This window comes from Haemaphysalis longicornis, unplaced genomic scaffold, assembly GCF_048455015.1.
Source record: "Haemaphysalis longicornis isolate Haplotype H1 unplaced genomic scaffold, Haemaphysalis longicornis Haplotype H1 scaffold_4, whole genome shotgun sequence".
Lineage (NCBI taxonomy): Eukaryota > Metazoa > Arthropoda > Arachnida > Ixodida > Ixodidae > Haemaphysalis > Haemaphysalis longicornis.
The window spans coordinates 3684684-3706127 of record NW_027526361.1 but is presented as its reverse complement, the minus strand read 5'-3'; the positions used below and the strand labels follow the sequence as shown (position 1 = coordinate 3706127).

The 21444-nt window shown below is 50.4% G+C and overlaps 2 protein-coding genes across 2 annotated transcripts; both read left to right on the top strand.

The window, feature by feature from the left end:
• The first annotated feature begins 379 nt into the window (after positions 1-379).
• On the top strand, positions 380-21138 carry Nup44a (nuclear pore complex protein Nup44A). Its single transcript, XM_077705688.1, has 8 exons — positions 380-742; positions 1953-2003; positions 2185-2290; positions 2734-3016; positions 3085-3324; positions 3579-3669; positions 19844-19922; positions 20912-21138. Exons 1-8 carry the CDS (start codon positions 632-634, stop codon positions 21100-21102), a joined length of 1152 nt encoding a protein of 383 aa, XP_077561814.1. The 5' UTR covers positions 380-631; the 3' UTR covers positions 21103-21138.
• LOC144178131 (U6 snRNA phosphodiesterase 1) lies at positions 741-1668 on the top strand. Its single transcript, XM_077705689.1, has one exon. The coding sequence runs from the start codon at positions 835-837 to the stop codon at positions 1651-1653; it is 819 nt and encodes a 272-aa protein (XP_077561815.1). The 5' UTR covers positions 741-834; the 3' UTR covers positions 1654-1668.
• Positions 21139-21444: the final 306 nt, after the last annotated feature.

Genomic DNA, 21444 nt, shown 5'->3' with positions numbered 1-21444 from the left:
ATTCTCCTGTCTACCTTTTGCATTCAATGGATTGTCTCGCACTGAGTCACACAGTAGCTTTCGGGATGGAATAACTGTTTGGGTGTGTAGATTTCAAAGGTGAGTTTGCATGACTATGAAGTGGTAAAGAGCTGCCCATGCTCAAAATACTAGAAAGTGAGCACGAGCGGGAGTATTTGCATAGTAGTATGCATGTGGCTGTTAAAAGAAATGAATGATTAAATGAAGATAAGGGTAGGTGGTGTGCCTCGTGCTGTTAGGGAAAAAGTGCCCAAAGGTCATTTTTTTTTTCCTCCATGCCAAAGGTAAACGATCCGAGGACGTCGTGTGGTTGAGTTCGGAAAGTGAACAAGATGAAGGTTACTTGAACAGGGCATAGAGTGTGGAGTTGCTTGGATGTGCTGAAAAAGCTTGTTATACTAGGTGGTCCGGAAAATTTGGAATCTTTTTTCAAATTTAAAAACGCGTATTTATCCCCCTGCATGTTGGCAACTGCCGCGGTGGCCATGACAATTTTCAAAATGGCGCTCTGCGTCGGCATGGTTTTGAAACAATTTTGAGCGTTGCGCATGTTGAGAGCGACAGTGAAGTTTGAGTGCTATTTTAACCCTGCTGCACCGACCTGTCAGGCATGATTGTCGCGAGAAGCATTGCTGCTGACCACAACGATTTAATTCATGACGTGGCCTACGACTTCTACGGCAAGCGTCTCGCTACATGCTCCAGTGACCAGACTGTGAAGGTGTGTAGAGTCTCAATAGGCTGAAACGGGCGTTCAGTTTTGTGAAAGCCGCGAGGTGTAAATTTGCCTTGCTACACGTTAGTGTTAAAGCCATGAATTCAAGCGCCAGCTTATCTCTGTTGTCTCAATACGCCTCCTCTGATGAATGTGACGACTCTGCAGAGGAAGGCGCAGGAGTGAAGGGTGACGCTGCGGTGGACGTTAGCGCGTGTCAGCGCCGCAAAAAGCCACGACTAGAGCTCCCCGGCGAAGTGCTCGGGCTGTTCAAGGATCGGGCTGATCCATTTGCTTGGGACGACGACAAAAGCCTGCACGGGGGGAGGGTGCGCACGTTTGCGCACGAGCCCGGCGTCTGGGCGTCCTATGTCTTCATCTCTAGTGCCAAGCAAAGTGAAACGGGCAGCTTGATAGCTTATGTGTGCCGTGACTTCGACTACTTAAGAGTCCAGGATCCAAGCACGTGCCATGTGAGCCTGTCGCGTACAGTCAAATTGCGTCACCACTGGATCCAGCCCATGGTGGAATCGCTGCGGGCTAGAATAGCGCCGTATCCTAGGTTCCGCATTTGCTTCGGCTCCCTCGACGTCTACACGAACACGGAGAAAACAAGGACCTTCCTTAGCGCCAAAGTGCACAATGGGATCGGAAACCTCGAGGAACTAGTGGGCGAAATCGACACCTGCATGATGGAGTACGACCTGCCACTTTTCTACGACAATCCGTCTTTTCACATGAGCGTGGCCTGGTGCGACGCCAGCGAAGAAGCTCAGCTGCAACAAAGTCTGCACGAACTGCAAGTTAGATTCGACGACTTTCTCACGAGGCATCCTTCTTGCGCTGCCGTTGACGTCTCATCTCTGTGGTTCCGCAGTGGAAACAAGCTGTTTGACTTGCCGTTACGATCGTCGTGAGATGTAAAAATGGTTTAAGGAATCGCTTGTAATTTGCGCTACTCTCTAAGTGTCCGTTTTTACTCTTTTTCAGAATGGTTGCTCAATAAACAAACTGTGTGCCTCCTGTAACGGACTGTGTTTGAGATCTTTTGCATCAGGCTTTGTGTACAATTACACATATTTGATATCCTTATGGAGCATCGTCTGTTCTATATCTACATTGCTTTCGCAAATCACCATGCCACACTCCAGTGAATTTGCATGCACTACTTCAAATGCTAAAGGGGGCAATTCGAATGCATTCTTTTCTCTTCAAGGTGTGGGACCTAGGTGAAGATGGAGAATGGCGGTGCACAGCAAACTGGAAGGTCTGTATCGCATATTTCATTTTCTGTAATTGGAAGTACAGTTCCTTTCCTAGCTTGTTTCACATGCCAACTTGTCCATCTCGGAAAGCATGTAGCTAAATTATTGTATTTGTTCGGTGAGAAAACTGTATGGTGCAACATTTGTGCATCAGGTTGCAACTGCTTTGCTCTCCACGCGCAGACGCACAGTGGCTCGGTGTGGAAGGTCACGTGGGCGCACCCAGAGTTTGGCCAAGTTCTGGCCACCTGCTCCTATGACCGCATGGCCACTGTGTGGGAGGAATTGGGTGAGTGCCCCACTCGTGTTTGCACGACCGGAAGCTGTAATGCACAGGTTTACATATGAAGCATGAGCCTCTAGTGCTGTGACTTCTGCAATGAACTGCCACTTTTCAAGGCGTGGCAGAAACAGTAAAGGTTTCACATTTGGTGCTGCTTTAACAAAGCAGCGCCAGTCTTGTCCAGCTCTCACAGTCTACGCCTCCGCGCAGTGTTTTGCCTCTGCCATTCCAGTCGTTTTTTTGTCGCTTCAATGACTTTCGTTTCTGAGCCACTGCTTGTCCGGAAGCCCAGGGCAGCAGGTAACCGCATTGTGCTGCTTTAGCCAGGTACAACTGGGTTTGCCACCCTTCAGCAAAAAGAAGACAGGCACTCTGAGGAGGCATATTTAGCCAAGGGGCTCCCTTTTCGGGATGTCTTGCGCGTTGAAATTCCCTCCCCGTGTCCGCAGTGGCGGGCAAGAGCAGTGGCGGCATCCCGAACGGGGGTCAGCAGGAGCGCGGCTGGCAGCAGTCGCACTGGCTCAAGCGCACCAGCCTGGTGGACAGCCGGACATCGGTGACGGACGTCAAGTTTGCGCCCAAGCAGCTGGGGCTGCAGCTGGCCACGTGCTCGGCGGACGGCATGGTGCGCGTGTACGAGGCGCCCGATGTGATGAACCTCAGCCAGTGGTCCCTGCAGAGCGACATCAACTGCCGCATGCCCCTGAGCTGCCTCTCCTGGAACTACTCCTTGTGAGCTGCTTGCCATTGGCCCGCTTCTCCTGGCGGGGGGAGGAGCTTGTGCCTCTTTCTCTGCGCAGCAACCGCAACCACCCGCCCATGCTGGCCGTGGGCAGTGACGACCCGGGCCCCTCCGCCACGGGCAAGGTGCACGTGTACGAGTACTGCGAGGGCAGCCGCCGGTGGACGCGCGTCGAGACGGTGGTCACCATCGCGGACCCCGTGCACGACCTGGCCTTTGCCCCCAGCGTCGGACGCTCCCACTACCTGCTGGGCATCGCCTCCCGCGACGTCCGCATCCTATCTTTCAAGCCCCTCCAGTGAGTGCCTCCGAGCGAGGGGTGGGCGAAGGGGAACGGTGGGAAAAAAAGGAGAAGGTAAGGACAGAGCGTAAAGAGGTGTGGCCAGCATTACGACACTATAGACAATAGAGTTCATTGACTTCATGCGTGAAAAAAGAGAGAGGGGGTGGCGTGGGTGGGCCTCGATCTCCATTGCACTAGTAGTTGCATGGGGACGGGGTGTTGTTAAGAGCATTTTTATTCTCCTTCGTTTGTTTGTTTGCATCTTGCAGGCCAGATATAATGATGTCTCAACTACAAGATGGAGTCGCTGCCAGATTTGAAACCAAAGTTGTGGCACAGTTTGATGATCACAATACGCAGGTGGGTAACCATTTGACCCCCCCCCTTTCTTTTTGCGCATGCAATCTACTGTGGCATTGACGCGTGTAATAGCAGCACGCCTAGCTTTAAGAGATAAAAGCAGCAAAGGAATCATCGATTATAATCTGTGGGTAGGCTTCACGAAAAGCTTCACGGGAAATTCTGGAGCTGGAAGTGCTTTCTACTTCGGGCATGAGAGCATTGGTAACATACCGTATTTATTCCATTATAAGGTGGTCACAATTATAGGGCGAGGGGGCAGTTTGGAGAGACAAAAAAGAAAAAACGTATATTCCTACCAATATAAGCCTATAGAAATAACGGAAGGAGGGCAGGTAAGGTAAATTCCTTACCTTTCAGCAAAGCGGACACCAAGCGTTTATGAACTATCTCCGAACAAAGATGCTTATTCAGAGTGAAGCGCGAGACGCATGCATGACTACAGCATGCGATTGGTATGCAACTGATTGTTACGACGGTCTCCACGACTAGTCGTACGTGTGAATTTGAGACACATGGTCCGATGTGTGCATGCGGTGCGTCAACGATGTCGATCCGCCCACTGTTCTTGCTCCATGGTCGCCTCCCTGTTTAGACACACTCGGGATTATTTAGATACGTGCAAGAGAAATACGAGCAGGAAAAAAAAACATTTATCAACTTTAAGTGAAAATAAATAGTGCTATTACGTTATACATGGGATTTTATACGTTCAGTAAAGTGGAGTGGGAGCGTTTAGCAGCAAAGATTCCGCTTGTCCTTGCTGTTGGTACCGCTGGCAACAATGTAAGTGGACAGCACACGAGCTCATACCACGCTCCCTTCAAAATACGGTGGAACCCTGTTCATACGTTCTTCACCGGACCAGGAAAATAAAATAACAGTTAGGAAAATGCAGCAGTGAGGAAACCTTCGAAAATGAACGAAAACAGTGTAGCTTTGACTTGCTCCATATATTTCTGCAACCTTAAAAGACTCGAGAATGTAAGATTGCCACTTTTTGCGATTGCTGGTAAACACCACGCATGGCAACACAAGGTCCCTAGCAATGTCAACTCTCTTCTGCGCTAGCTGCTTGTCTACCGCATTTATTACGTCTAGCTTTTTCTGAAGGGAAAGCGCCTCCCGTTTTGGCGACGTTATCAAGGCACGATAAATTGCAAGTTCAGCGGTGTTCTCAAAGCTTGAAGCATGCAATGGCGACAAGAGCGCGTGCTATTCATGAGGTGGTGCTTTTATGGCAAACGTGCACTTCTGGCATTCTGAAGTGAAACTTCCGTTTGTAAGTGCAGTAGTGATGGTGCTAGCATAGAGTAACATGGGGCCATCCAGTGGTGATGAATTGCACCTGTGTGTGGCTTCATGCAGTCAGTTCTGTAGCCAAGCCTGGCCATGGCTCGTCAGACGTCATAATGGCGGTCTGTGCATGTTGCCTGGGATGGTTTGGAGTGTAAGATTGGGACGAATGATCCGGGAATGCACTCTGAGCCACGACGTAACAATGGGGAGTTTAATGCATGGGACTCTGTGTGAGCTGCGCCGGGACTAGACAAAAACAACGTAGCTGCCAAGAAAATGCAGCACTGAGGAACGTAAGAGCGGGGTTCTATTGTACTCTGAACTGCCCCTAGCGCTTCCTCGAGGCTTTGAAAGGAACAGTGACGTCATCATGACAACACCTTCGGGCTCTCATTGGCTGCGGCTGCACGATGGTCGCGACGACTGTACGATTGCATCTAGCTCGCCAGTCGCACGTCGTGAGCCTCCTTCGGTGAGCATATGACGCCAAAACCGGTCCTAACAATCAGTCGCAACAATCAGTCGCATGCCAGTCACATGCTCTCGTCGTGTATTTGTCTCGCGCTTGAGACGACCGACGAGCTTAACTCTTTCGGGACCGCTCCATAGGCCATCGATCACATATGATCGATGGTTTCGTGAGCCTGCAGAATACAAATTTTCGCTCGATGGAACACCTACCGACATCTAGGAGATAGTTTGAAAACTGGAATTTTCTTTTTTGTGAAGTTTCTTTTTTTATCGCCAGGCGGCAACGCATCATATGTTTTATTCTGACAGGCAGTGGTTTCGAATGTAAACAAACATGGCGTCATATTCGCGCGAGCGCGATAAGAAATCCGCCTCGTCTCGTCTCTCATATCTTCGCCTTCTACTGTGGATTTTAACGATGAGAGTGGCAGTGAAGAGTCGAAATGCGGCTTTAGAGATCGGATTTCAGCTTGAGTGAGGATTCAGGTGTCGATCAGCCTGGAACATCAAATCGCGCTCAAAGGTGGGTGCTGTTTTCGGTTTCAATTGGCTCTGGAGTAGGTGTGTGCGCTCGAAATATGTTCTGGCTGGTTTAAATTTGTTCGCTAGGGTGTTAACTACCTATGGTGGTGATCTGCTGCCACCAGTGCAGAAACGGATCAAGTTTTCGCCGAGACGAGAGCCCGGCATGTACCTGGGTGACAACGTGGCCATGGCCCTAGTGCCAAAGAGATCACAGACAAAACAAAAAAACCAGTTACACCTAGCTGCATCAAACTTTTGCCATGAAGAAACAAAGCATTGTGTTAGATTTTGTATATCCTGAAATAATTTTAGTCTTTTTTAATATTTTTATATTTACGCTTTTTTCTATCTTTTTCTGTAGTTTTTTTACGAAGTTCTTACTTTCAGATTTTTTAATAATTTTATCGTCAGGGTTGAAGTAAAACTTGGTGTTGTATGTCAAAGAACATATAATTAGCTGCATTTTGGTATATGCTAAGGCAGGATGGTGCCTTTGCTTTATGTAATAAAAAATTTGTACCGAGACCTCCCTTTTTCATCACTTTTTCCGGCGGTCCCGAAAGAGTTAAAAACTGTCTTCAGAGGTGGTGGTATCCAAATATTGCTTGTCACGGGCAAACACTCCTCGGTGCCATCAAGTGCATGAAAAGTGCAACACTTGCAGAACGATGCCCCAGCCATGGCTTCGGGGATCGCTGCCCAAGCATTGACCACCCACTGAGCGAGCATAGACAGGGACACCTGCTTTAAACTTAAACGTCCCGACTGTGTCAGGGCCAGTGTCGGACGCCATACATTCGGTGTAGAGCCATCTGACCTGTGCCTTAAAAGGCTTAAGGAAAAATTCGAGCGGCTTTATTTGTATTGTTATATCCCTGCAATGACAACCAGCTCTGTCCATTCGTCCACCGGCTCCTTCATCGCACCAGAGTCTTTCAATGCCTTTCTGGTCATGAAACTTCGCCATCACGCTGTGGGAGAGCTTCGTACGCTGCTGCGCCGCGGCGCTGGTGTTGATTGGAGGGCAGCCGGGGGCGTGGTCAGAGCGCGTTTGGCAGGGGACGGACCACGTAGTAAGAAAAAACAGACGCTCGCCGCCTTATCAGCAGTGCGCTTTCGCGTTACGTGTCGTGGGCCGCTCAAATGGACTTATCATTTTGTGAGTGGCGAAAAAATTCGGTGCGAACGGGCATGCTGCTACTGTGTTCTTGCCTGTCGGTCTGGCTACAGAGTAGCAGCAGCCGCCCGATGCCCTCCGATCTGCGGTGGTGCCACTCGCGGTAGCCTTTGTCCCCGTACGAAACTTGGCCGGGAGTTTCATGACCAGAGAAGCATTGAAGGACTCTGATCGCGCCTTGCGGGAGGTGCCCGCGCGAGGCGTCAAGGACCAGCGTTGACCTTTGGGCGAGCAGTGTGGTGTCTCTCTACCTCACAATATGCATAACGCTAGCTTTGCACAAGGCAGGCATTCATGCACACTGCGAGGAACCACCGTGGGTTCGAGCTAGTTGAGCACGCTCACGATACTGAAACGCCGTCGCGCCAAATCAACACCGCCTCTGTTGGGCAGGTGGAGAAAGGGGCGACAAAGGAATATGCCCAGGGTACGGAGGGAAGACGTTTATTTTATACTAACATTCTAGTCACATATTTTACAGTCCCAATTACGCAATTTACAGTACAGGTACGTACTTCCCGTTAGGTGAAAGGGGCGATGGGGCGCCACGCGCAAGTGCGCACGTTTCGTCGGCGCAGAGCCAGTGGGCTCTTCTGTCAGGGCAAATTCCGGGGTGCTCGCACGTTGTGCGCGCGCGTATCGCCGTGCTGGCCGGATCGGCTCGCAGCAGCGAGGGAGACGGGGCCCATTCGCTCACAGGCGCGTACCGCACGGCGTGTTCGTCGAGTGGTAGGTACGGCCTTACTATATGCAAGCGTAGGGACAACAGGAGCAGCCTTAGGCACGGGCCGCAGCCGGAAGGGCTGGTGGGCTTTCGCCGGCGCCACAGAGTGGCAGCCGGCTGGTAAAGAAAGCGTCACATACCTTCGGCCAACGCCTTCGGCGTCCTGGAAGCGTCTCTCCGAACGGACCCCCGCGCAGGGCGCGCGTTCGCTTCCCGGCGAGAGTCGGGTTCGGGCCTCGTTCAAACGGACCAATGAGGTGAGGTTAGCTCCGCTACCAGGGCGGAGCGCCCGCTGCGTGACAGTGGGCCTCTTCGATTTTCCACTTCTGGCTCCCCGCGGGCTGCCCGCGGGTAGTCCGAGGATTCCCCGAAGCCATAGGGATACACGGGAAAATCGAATGTTGGACTGCTTCTCGGGGAGTCCGCGGTGAGCCCGAGACTGTAAATCGAAGAGGCCCAGTGTTTTATCGCCGCAACGGTCTCTGCAGGCTTCACCTCACGCAAGAGTTTGAGAGACGGCTCGGCTCTACACAGAGGCGCCAAGACGAGCCGGAATTTCAGAGGAGAGAGGGGAAAAGCGCCGCGTGATGGCACAAACCCAGTGATCGCGCAATGGCCTCGGGCGCTAGGATCCCCACACTCCCCTCTCCTTAAATGCCCTCGCCGGTCTGAGAAGAGTTGACCGGCCATCGCCCAGGCATGCAAAAGACGGCAAAGAGTAGAAAAGAATGCATGCACAGGGCAGTCTCAGTCCCCAGCCCATATAAAATATTTACAAACTACACTAACAACACTACCCCCCTCCAGCACGAATGATACACACAGGAAAACTACACGCAACACTGAGATACATAATACATGGTAACCGGTTCCACATGCATACACAAAATGAAGCTATTGATATATACAATGGTTACAGTGATCGCGATACTATAGTAAGAACAATAATGGTAATAATATATACATGCAGTGCGATACTATGCTACATAGGGTTACAAAAAGAGCACACACTACGACTATAAAGAATCAGGGCTAAAGAAAAGACACAGGCATGCTAGAAACTACGCTGAGCTACGAAAATATTTTTACAAATTCAGGAGACGCGGTTCCGCGGGGCTTGTGCTAAGTTCGGCGGCTGGGAGCACGAAAGTTTTTTAGGAGAAACGTCCGTTGTGGTCAATCAAGAAAGGAAGATGGTGGGCACCAGTGCCGGAACGACCTCACCGTAGCGTCGAGACAGCAGCTCCGTGAAGGGGGGTACCAGCCAGGAGGAAATGCGGCTTGAGCAGCCAGCCGGCAGGTATGATGACCACGAGGGCGCTGCTGAGGTGTAGACCTCGCGTGGCACCCGATGGGTGCCCCGCCGAAGAGCGATGACCCGTCGCTGGTGGTGGCTGCCGCCCAGCGCGAGCGAGGCAGCTGCCGGACGACAGCCGTGGTGCCGATGACGCATGGTGCGGTTCCGATATGGCACCACATTGTCCACATCTGGAGAGGGCACCTCTTCCGCAGCTCGCAACCGGCCGCGAGTCCCGCCCTCGTCGGTGCAGCGCAGCCCGGCCACGTTCGCCAGCTGAAGGCGGTGCGCAGGGGGTACATGCCGTTGACCGCCGAGTCAGCACAACTGTTCAGGGCCCGGTCAAGATCACGGCGCGGGAAACCCCCTCCCCATCCGTCGGTTACTCTGCCCGCGGACCTTTAACCACACCGGCGAGGCACGACATGACGGAGGGCGCACTGGACGAAGCAGAAGCCACTCGCGGAATGCACCGTTGGGTTCGCTGAAGCCGGAAGAAGCACACACCAAACGCACTCACGAACGCCTCCACAACACGCGCGTCACAGTGTTCGTGCCACCGGGGCCAAGTCCCTTCGCAACAACGCGGTGCGCCCCACTCGTAGCGTACGCCCGGCCCGCGTTTTCCAGGAAAACACAACCTCCCGTTGGCATTGAGTATATGGTCCCCCAAAGTCTGGCCTGCTCTCCCAACTGCACACAGTTCACGCAACGGCCTCCAGTACGCGCTGCTCGCCCCGAACACCGGGGCCGCGGACGGCCGAAATCCGACACCTTCAAAACAAGACTATAACTCTCGACCCTGGCTGCGCGCGAAAGCGAAAGACAGTCCTCGAAGGGCACTCCCGCGACCGACCCAGCCGCCGCTTTTCGGCATTCGCTCTTTCGTCAAGACTGCGCCTGAGTAAAAAACAGAAGAGAAGAAAACTAGCCCTGCTCACTGCTAAAAGGGGCAAAAAAAAAAAAAAAAAAACGTACAAAGCACTTCGTCCCGCATGCGCAGACCAAGGGGTTCCGGTACCAAATAAATAACGTCAAAGCACTGGAAAAAGAAAACACTACATCGTGCACCGACAACACACACACACATAAAAAAGAAAACAACCCTAACGCCTTCAACGAGGCTAACACACGAACCGTACCAAACCCAGAAACTAAGCAAACAAAATAGGTTCATGCTACATCACGCGGTACAACGCTCATAATACTAAGCGGAACACTTCCTCACCCTGTGCAATTAAACTAGTGCTCTAAAAAAAATAACAAAACAAATTAGGACAAGATACATTATGTGCAGTCATCAACGCCCAAATGGGGACACACTAATACAGACAGTGCCACGTAACATGCACACTCTTACAAACCGAATAAAAAGAGAAAACATGCGCTTACAGCTTTGCTGGAGGGGAGTGACAACTGACCACACAGATTGGGCTGGGGCGGCCGGGGCGGCCGCGCTGACTGAGACTGAGAGAAGTGAAGTCAGCACGGGGGCGAAAGCGCCTGCCGTTTAGTGTGCTATGATCACTGAGGTGATGAGCTGGCCGACGGAAGCCTGGATAAGCGTGGGTGCCTTGTCATCACCGCGCAGAGCCACTGTGCTCTAGCGCCAAATAGTCAGCCCGTGACACCATTTAAGTAAAGCTCTGCTTGCTTCTCGGCATAGGTCCCTTCAAGTCGCAAACGACTACCTGCCAAGGACGCATACTGTCAAATGGCTTCATAATTCCAGGCGGCTTCCCACCGTGCGCCCTCGCCGTTTGACAGACATGGCAGGATCGGCAACAGCGAAAATGTCTCGCTTCGTCCCGGGCCAGGTCACGGAGCGACTCAGTTTATCAAAACTTTGGAGCCGCCTAAATGCCCGGCGAATGGTTCGTCATGAGCTTAGCGCAGCAGTGCGCAACTCAGACTTAGGGGGTTACCACATTCAATGGTTCAACTGCCTCATCATCGGCGGCTACGTAGTTAAGCACGAGTCCTTCACCGTCCAGCAGAAATGAGTCCCCCGGGGCGTCGGCGACACACGCTGACTTCAGCCCCCCTCCCGCGCCTGCTACAAGACAAGTAGCATCTCGGCGCACGCCCGCAGCAGGACAAGCTACGTCTCGGCGTCTAAAAAAAAAATCAAACTAAAAAAAAATTGTCTCCCAGAGACCGTCGCACATCCGGCGACAAAACGGGTCATTCTGCTGGCCGGCTACTAGCTCTTTTCGGCTCAATACAACCGCCTTGCAACGGGCATCGCTTCCCCCTCCTGATTTACAGCCGAAGCCCGTCCGCTTTCCGGCGGCATGGAGTTCGCGAAAAGCGCCTGCCCCTCTCTGCGGGGTGTCCGCGCGCTCTTTCTCAACTCTGGGCCCTCTTCCTCCACTGAACGGCTGTCAATTTTGCCTCCTTTACTGGCACACGCTTTTGCGCCGCCGGCTAAAGTCACACTTGGACAATGAATCTCGATATATTACGAAGCACGAGATAGCGCGTCAACTACCACGTTCGTGCTCTACTCTCAGGGGACGGCAACAAGCATATATCTCGCGTGCACTACTCCGAGTGGCGGCTGTGGCCTTTCTCCCGGAATACGTATACCGCCGCTCCAGTGGGGCGCGGTTGCACCGTCGCACTGCCCCGTGGGGCTGCGTTAACGAGGGGTGCACGCACACTCGCGTACGGAGGGGCAGTCGCCTCGTCCCCGTAGCAGCTACCGCTAGCGGATAAGCGTTAAGACTGATTCCGGTTGCGTACTCAGCTTAATTAGCGGCCAAAGGCTAATGAGCCAATGGCCCCACGTTGGGCGCCAGTTTGTGGTGTCTCTCTACCTCACAATATGCATAACGCTAGCTTTGCACAAGGCAGGCATTCATGCACACTGCGAGGAACCACCGTGGGTTCGAGCTAGTTGAGCACGCTCACGATACTGAAACGCCGTCGCGCCAAATCAACACCGCCTCTGTTGGGCAGGTGGAGAAAGGGGCGACAAAGGAATATGCCCAGGGTACGGAGGGAAGACGTTTATTTTATACTAACATTCTAGTCACATATTTTACAGTCCCAATTACGCAATTTACAGTACAGGTACGTACTTCCCGTTAGGTGAAAGGGGCGATGGGGCGCCACGCGCAAGTGCGCACGTTTCGTCGGCGCAGAGCCAGTGGGCTCTTCTGTCAGGGCAAATTCCGGGGTGCTCGCACGTTGTGCGCGCGCGTATCGCCGTGCTGGCCGGATCGGCTCGCAGCAGCGAGGGAGACGGGGCCCATTCGCTCACAGGCGCGTACCGCACGGCGTGTTCGTCGAGTGGTAGGTACGGCCTTACTATATGCAAGCGTAGGGACAACAGGAGCAGCCTTAGGCACGGGCCGCAGCCGGAAGGGCTGGTGGGCTTTCGCCGGCGCCACAGAGTGGCAGCCGGCTGGTAAAGAAAGCGTCACATACCTTCGGCCAACGCCTTCGGCGTCCTGGAAGCGTCTCTCCGAACGGACCCCCGCGCAGGGCGCGCGTTCGCTTCCCGGCGAGAGTCGGGTTCGGGCCTCGTTCAAACGGACCAATGAGGTGAGGTTAGCTCCGCTACCAGGGCGGAGCGCCCGCTGCGTGACAGTGTTTTATCGCCGCAACGGTCTCTGCAGGCTTCACCTCACGCAAGAGTTTGAGAGACGGCTCGGCTCTACACAGAGGCGCCAAGACGAGCCGGAATTTCAGAGGAGAGAGGGGAAAAGCGCCGCGTGATGGCACAAACCCAGTGATCGCGCAATGGCCTCGGGCGCTAGGATCCCCACAGCAGTGACCCCAGTCTTCGCCTCCACACCGACTTTATCCAGTCGAGAAAAAGCTTTTCCGTCATCTACCCCTTCTCCTGGCAGTGAATGTGGACATTCTTCAGGAACACCTCGTTGATCGGCAGCCTTTCGGTTTGAGATGATGAAGGGGGCGTAACCACTGGAGGCTGAAGCCCGTTCGACATGGTGCATTTTCCCTGCGAATTCGCAGTTGCGGTGCCGCTCGTGCGGCAAAACGACCTTTTTTCGTTGCTGCGGCAAAGTGCCAAATGTTTGGAACAATCGAGCATCCCCGGCGAACGCCGCTCGTGCGGCGTGGAGGTGGTAGAGGGGCCGGAACTTGCGGCCAACGGGAACACAGCTAGGTGAACGTCACGGCCATGTCACGGCATCCACATTTGCACGCTTAGCAACCAGATGGCGTTGCTTGCATACGCACGGTGTAAGTGCGGGTGCACCAACACAAACGTATGCGTGTTCACAACACGATGTCACGCGCCGTTTTCAACAAATGCTTAATCGGTGTCCATGCATGTCGCAGACATCGCAGCAGTTTGGAAGAAGTACATAAGAACCAAGTCCCGTCCGAGGTACACCAAAATGTGCTAGGTGCGTACAACAAGCGAACCCAGGGTTGCTTGCTGTGTTTGTCTTCTTTCCTATGTGTGCGTATAATGAAAAATAATTGGCATTGTTAAGTGAAACCGCTAACAAGCTCATATTTTTGCAAAACAATCAGAAACAACTTCCCCAGAAAGTGCAATAACACTTATTTTTTAACATCACAACAAGCTTTGCTCGTGGCAGACCTAGTTCGGTCTGCAAACAATGTGTTTCTAAAGTGCGAAAATCGCAACATTCGCAGGTCATGTAGACGACATTTCCAGGCATTGCGAACTTCGCAAGTGCGAATGTTCGTTCCACCGAATTCGCAGGCAAAAAACGCACCATGTAGAACGGGCTTGACATCTTAGTTATCCTAGCCTTCTCATTGCCTGTTGTGTGCAGGCTCACTTGGCAATCACCTTTTTTGTGAATGGTCTGGGCCGATGGCATACAAAATAAAATCAGAGTTTCGTCGGCATTGCCAATCTGTGCGAGTAGGAAATTGTGCTCATGTCGCAGGGCAGTGAAATATCTTCCAAAAGAAATGAGTTTCTCTTCATAGTCTCCGGGCAACTTCTGTTCATATTCATAGTTTCTCTTCATAGTCTCCGGGCAACTCCGGGCATAGTCTCCGGACAAAACAAGAACTTGGAAAGAAAATCTTGCAACAGGAACTCCAGACATTCCTACAGAAAATGCAAAATGGCGTCCCAAATTGCTTACAAGCCTTGCCGCAACTACTGGCTCAGCTTCTACTGCTATGGCGCCTGCCACGGAGGACAGAACAGCTGAGGAGAGGCCCTGACGTTGGCTCTGCTGAAGCCGGAAATGCCATTAATGGAGGTTGCCCTTTTTTGCTTCAGGGGTGGAACAGCTGCGCCCATTGCGCCATTGAGTGCCACACTTGTGTGCCTGCGCCGAACCGTCCCTATTGTGCCAAACTCATTCATCAGTGCCATCCCGCACCGCAGAGACCGAAGTGAGCTGCGAGATATGACCGCCATGATGCCCCATGCCATGATGCACTTGGCTGAAACATCGTGTTTTCTGTGTTCATACGGTTATGGTTTCGGTTTTATCGAGGCTATGAGCGCCTATATGGACGTTGGCCTTTGCTTAGCTGTAAGGCCGCAGGCACTACACGCCTTCTCTGCTTCACTTTGGAGTTATTTGTGTCACATGGCTTTGTCTGCTGGTGCCGGTCGCTGCGCCACAATCAATAGAAAATGACCAAACGTGAGTGAATGTCTTTGTGTCACATCGCAAACATATCGAAAACAGAACTATATTTGCATGAAAGGTTGTAGTTTATTGAAGGTGAACTTCAATTTAGTCTAACATTTTTGGCGAGCGTATCTGCATGTATTGAACAAACAGGGTCTTGTACGCCTTGCCCTGGCTCGTTAGTTCAGTTTGCCTTTGTTGTGAAGCAATTACTCATTTTCACCTGTGGACTTTTAGGTTAGCTTTGCTTATGTGGAAGATAATGCAACATGAATTATGCCTTCTCACGCACTCTTGTTACGCAGTCTACGGCGTACGTTTGTCAACTCTCGCAACCCTGTGACGGTCGAAGGCAAAGCTGTAGACTGCTTTGCACTCACTGAACCTGCATTAGATGGAAAAAATGCATCTGAACGCCTTGTTTTACGAAATGCTGCCATAGGTCTGCTTACGGTAACACTCGTTTCGTGTCTACCGCACGACATGAGGCCTCTTCGACTCTGCACGTGTGGTTTATCCTTTGAACGGCGATAACGCGGCACACTCGCTGGGGCTGAAGGTATCCATAGCAATATACGTAGCATATTGTAAATTTACAGATGTAGTACAAACACTGCGTTTTTGGTTTGGAGTAGGTTCTCGCGCACAGTAGCAGGCCTAATGTAGCAGATGGCACAACGGCCGTGCTAGCCCCCTGCAAACGGCCTTTCTGGATGCCCCCAGCCTGCTGCAGAAGGCAGTTGTGCCTGCTCCCAGGAATACCCTAGCCCCAGCCCCGTTGCTTGTATCTTTGTGTGCATGCGCTGCCTCCGCCACCCTCGCTCGCTCCCTCCCCCTGCCGACCATTGGCTGGGCCGCACAGGGACGGGGGGCCTCGGGGGGCCGGCCTTTGACGCCGTTGCTAGGACACGGTCTCCAGTGACCTCCGATGAGAGTGCGGAAAAATACGCCACTTCCTGCTCACCTCTCCCAATGCGCCGCCGGGGCCTCTCCCAAGCTTTCTGTCCCCCATGGCGCCTGCTGCTGTATCGCAAGGCATTCAGTACACTTGTACCATGTAAATCGGAATGTAGGTCGAGATTTTTCACAAAGTACCACTCAACTCGTACACCGGTCATCGGCCTAATTTTTTTCCATTTTTCGGCCGCAAGGTAAAGTGGTCGACCCATATTCCGGCTCGACTTGTATTCCGACCTATACGGTAGCTGCCGAAGCTTGCTAATTACTATCTGCAACCTACGTTTGTGTAAATATTTATACTTTTTATTCTTAAATCTTCTCGTTACATTTTAAACAGCTTTGTTGGGCTCCTTTGGAAGCTTGGAAACAGTTCAAAAGGTGGAAACCAAAACTGTCACATCAAAATCGTTATATTGCTACGCTGGGCTTCGAATATAAGGCTGGTATGACTTCGAGTATGACTTTGAGGCTGGTATGCCGACATCGATGTATTCGACGTTGCACAAGGTTCGCACAGGTCCTTGAAAACCTTGAAAACCCTTGAATTTAGAAGCGTAAATTTCAAGGCCTGGAAAGTCCTGGAATTTTTTAAGGGTCCTTGAAAACTCTTGATTTTTTTCTGGAGAGAACCAATGGCCCTATCTTTTAAAGTGTTCGTCGTGAATTTTAGGTGTTAAAAATGTAAAGAAACATTGTAACAATCAAGCTTCAGTGTATTGCGTGAAATTACGAGTTGTGGATTCTCATTATTACGAGGCAACATTGGTAGCAGCACTCCTCAATAGAATTCATGTCACGATACAATCCCGTGAAAGCCGGCTTCTGTTCTCTATCTTGTATGTTCCATCTAGTCTGTGGACGGCCTTTCATTGCGTGTTTGCTGTGCCTCATACGCTCCATCTGCGTTTGCTTTTACGTGCAAATGGTGGTCGTGTACATAGTTCATCCTGCCTTGTAGCAACACTTGCTGAGTTAATTTCAGCTGATACTCTTGCTCACAAAGCAGGAGATGCAGGCAACATTAACTAAGTATATAAACTATGAAAAAAAAATAAAGCTGGGGGAGCATTCATGAACCCATAGCACCTATCTAAATGTGCATTAATATTCTTAGGTACTAGGCAATATCAAAATTTTGCATTTTGTTGAAAAAGTTATAAATAATCCCAGATAAAACATAAGATAGGGACCTTGAAAATGTGTTTTCTGGTCCTTGAAAACCCTTGAATTTTTGCTTTAGAAGCCCGTACGAACCCTGGTTGCAACATTTGAAGCAGCATTGAAACACGTAGGAAGTTGGAAAGCAGCTAGGAGAAAACTAACTATTGGCTGAAATAGAATGTAAGCACTCTGGGATAAGAATGGCAAAATAACAAACAATACGGATGATGTACTAAAAATAGCTAGGAATTTTATGCGAACCTCTATGCTTCTGACCCTAACTCAGGGATAATTTTTCCAATTACTGACGTCGGGCAGGTTCTGCTTGTTATGGGAGATGAGGTAGCACTGGCACTCAAAGCAATGAAGGGAGGCATAGCTGCGGGACATGACAGCATTACGGCTGATATATTGTGCCTTGGTAGGGATGTTATGCTAACAAAGCTTGCAGACCTATTGCCACAGTGCCTGAGGACTTCAACGGTGCCAAAGGCATGGAAAAACGTGAATTTAGTTCTGCATAAAAAAGGTGATGCCAAAGAGCTTAGAAATCACAGTCTGTTCTCAGTTACCTACAAGTTATTTACAAAAGTAAAGCCCCATGAGTGCGACTTTAGACCTTCAACAACCACAAGAGCAGGCCTGTTTTAGGAAAGGATTCTCAACTTTAGAACATACTCACACTATCGACCCGGTAATTTAAAATGTTCAGAGTATAATACCCTGTTGTACGTGGCATTCATAGATTATAAAAAGCATTTGACTCTGTGCCCACTTCAGCAGTAACTGAAGTGTTATGTGATCGCGGTGTTGATGAGCCATACATTGCACTCCTTAAAAGGACCATAAAGACAAAATACGGGTTTGTTTTATTCGAAAGATTTCGTGCTCTCTAGTGCCCCCAGCGCTTGCCCCCAAGCAAACGATGCTTTATGCACTGCGAAATTAATCAGTTTAAGATAAAATATTGATTGTCGCACCAAAACGTGTGTTTGAACGACGTTTGCAATGACATCATAAGAAGAGGTCTTTCAGCTAAACTTGGTGTGGAGCGGAGACTTGCTTACTGTTAGTCAACCTAGATGGCGCCACCACACCGCAGCAAGCCGTTCTCTGCCTTTGGTTTGTTTGTGACTGCATTTAAACATGGCTTGTTTTTGTTCATGGAGAAAATAATCGTTTCGTGAAACATGGTGCTCGCTCGACAGATATAGTCACGTCACTTGTGTCAGTCAGCCAGTGTCGTCTGAGACAACCCCAAAGCCCTGCAGTGCTGTGCATCTAAACGAAGCATAGTGCGCGCAGTACCAACAACAGTACGCATCGGTGCTTCTATGTTTACGTGTGCTTTCATAACTTCCACTGTTTGTCTTCAAGGTAGGTGACGAAATCTTGAAAACAGTAAGCGATTACGTCTATCTTGGGCAAGTCATAAGTGCTGATCCAAATCATCAAAAAAAAATTACCCACAGAATAAGCATGGGGTGGGCTGCTTTTGGTAGGAATTCTGATGTCCTGATAGTAAGCTTCCTCTGTCCCTCAAAAAGCTGGTATATAACTAGGTTTGTTTATTTTCGGGTTTTATATTTTTTTTTAATCGGGTTATATTTTTTAAACTGATAATCGGGGAGAAAACTGGCTTTTCTATAAAGCCTTTCCGAAAATTGGGTTTGTTCGGGTTCAATCTGTGGATGTATGAAGTAATACACTCAGTTTATTTAAGTGGGTATCAGGGGCTTTTTAACTCAATTGGTGTTTATTTCAAGCTACTAATCGGAGGTACATGAGCATTTTCTAGAAAAGGCACTCCGAAATTGGCCATTTGTTTAGAAATGAATCAATAATGATGAGAGTAACCAACATTGGTGATAACTTGTAAGAAATTAACCATTTTTCTCACGAAAAGCTGGCGCTCATCCTTGTTCAAATACATTATTGCCTGCTTGCGCAACATGTCGGTCTTCATTCGAGAGCTATGTGATTCCGGGACGTATCTCAACTGGTTCCATTAGCGAAGCACAACAATGTCAGTGCAGCATTGACCAGCCGGAGGTAGCGAGCAGTAGAGTCGTGCAAGTGCCCAACGAGTTCGGAAGCTGCGTTTGTGCGGCTTGCTTCCAGCAAGTACTGCTTGAGTGCGGCGGGCCGTCAGATCGCTACTTTGGAAAGGTCCATTCAGGGAGAAATAAGGTTAGAACTAGTTCGGGGTGCAAAAATCGGGTAATATCGGGTTTTACCTGAAAATGGAACAACCCTGTGTATAAGCAATGCGTTCTTCCATTAATGGGATATGGGGTGGAAATTTGGGGTCTCACCGAGTGACTTGAAAGAAAACTTGGGTCAACCCAGCGGGCTATGGAAAAAAGAATGGCTTGGGGGTAAGAGCACAGCTCTGTGGATTAGGGAACGGACCCGTGTGGGAGACATTCTAGCTGCTCAAGTTAAGCGGAGGCGAGTCCCGTCGTTTACTTGAGGGACAACAGGTGAACCATCCGTTTCAGGGGGTGGGGTCGGCCGAGGGATGAAGTAGGAACATTTGGGAGGAAAGGGTGGACTCGGCTGGCGCTCGACAGACGTGGCTGGAAACCTGTGGGAGGGGCCTTCATCCTGCTGGGGACACGACCAGGCCGGTTGTGATGGTGGTGGTGACGATAACTTTCAGACAACAGACCTCGCCCTATATTCGAATAAATACGGTATAACTACATTGGAATGACAGTGATGAAAGATAATTGCTTTTAATCAATTTATTTACTTTGGTCCTGAAACATAAATAAACCTAATGTTTGCAAAATGCATTATACACACAAAAAATGTTTTTCTTCGTGTAATGCACGCCTTTCAATTTTTAACAAAAATCAGCCTGCGGCCATTGCACGAGTGTGCATGGTATCTTAGTGCCGAAGGCTCTTTCTTGCAATGGTTTCCGTGGTGGATAATTTTTTTTTTTCGGACAGGCATGGCGGGTCAGTTGGAACATCATTGGTACTATACTGGCGTCTTCCGGGGACGATGGCTGTGTGAGACTCTGGAAAGGTCAGTCAGCTTCGTGTTGTTGTAAAATTGTTTTTTGTTTTAAGCCTTTACTGTTTTCATGTTAAAAGCTTGCTTTATTATAATTATTCATTCACCAGTGCAAAGGCCAATAGGGTGTCCCTGAGCATGTTAATAAACTCTGGATTGATTAGTTTGTTTATGTGTTCCAACTTCTTAATTAACTGGCATTACTTACCTTTTGATACGAGCTGTAACGAGGAAATAGGCAGCATTACATTGGATCACCTTTGTTCATAAGTTTAACCACTGGCCAAGGCTCACCTCAGTTCACAAGTACTGCTGCAATTATACCTGGCCATTGGCTCGCACCTGGGGTTTCGGTGTTTCCACAGGTTAGGCGTGTTTTTGCTTCCTTCTGCTGTTCTGGCAAGCTCAGTTGCACAATGCCTTTAAGCATGTCGCATGTACGTGATCTTTTAAAGAGAAAAGGGGTGTGGTGGGGTGCATGAGCTTTTGGGCGATACGAAGTTTGGGCGTGAAAAATTGAGCTCCGTTTATAAAGAAGGAAGCCAGACAGAGAGAGCTAATGTCACGAGTGCATGCTCTTCAAGGGGGCGGAGGTAGAAAAAGTTGCCCAGCCTGCACGCTTGCACAGCCAGTAGCAGCAAAAAGAGCGTGGCCAAGTAACCCAGGTTTGCAGCCTCATCTCCCTCCCTGGAGCAAGAATAAGATAGGATCCTAGCGCGGCCAGATAATGTCACACGTGCTCGTCAGAGGTTAAGCTAGCGGCATCTGCCGCGGGGGCAGAAACTGCGCAGCCACGGAATGAATTGCGGCCTCTATCATTTCGTCCACCTGTTGCCGCTAACCTCACCTTCGCCATCGCAGCCACGAAGCTTTGCAGTTAGGCTTGGTTTTCATTGTGGCAGTGTCTGGTCGCCAGCCTCCTACTCGTGCATCCTTGCTGCGTGACTCCCGCCTTGCGAGGTGCACTGTTGTCCGTGACCCCCCCTCCTCTCTGCCGCCAGCCAACTACATGGGCATCTGGAAGTGCATCGCCACCCTGCAAGGCGACGGCGGGGTGGTGCAGGGAGACAAGCTGTCGACGGCCGACACGTCCTCCTTTGCCGGCCAGATGGGGACGGCCGGCGGCGTGGTCACCCCGGTCTACGGGCAACTGGGCCACACCCCTCTGGGCGGCAGGGTGCCCTGGCACTGATTGCTGGAATAAATGCCATCGTGCTTTTGTATCTGGGCTCTGCCTCTTCGTGCTGGGCAGGCTCTCTGGTTGTTGGGAACGTTCTCGTGGAAAGGTGTTCTCATGGGATTCTAGGTACATTTTAGCTTCAAAAAACAGCGCAGGAGATGGGATTAAGTTAGTCCCCTCTTTGCACTGTTTTTGAAGCTAAAAAGTTCTCGTGGAAACTACACCTTGTAGCAATGAGGTACACCCTCTTCTGACCTACTGGTAAATGAAATGTGGCCCATTCCTCCTGAAAATTTTGTAGGGTGCACAAGGTTTGTATTTCATAAATACAGTCTGGATTAAAACATCAAGAAA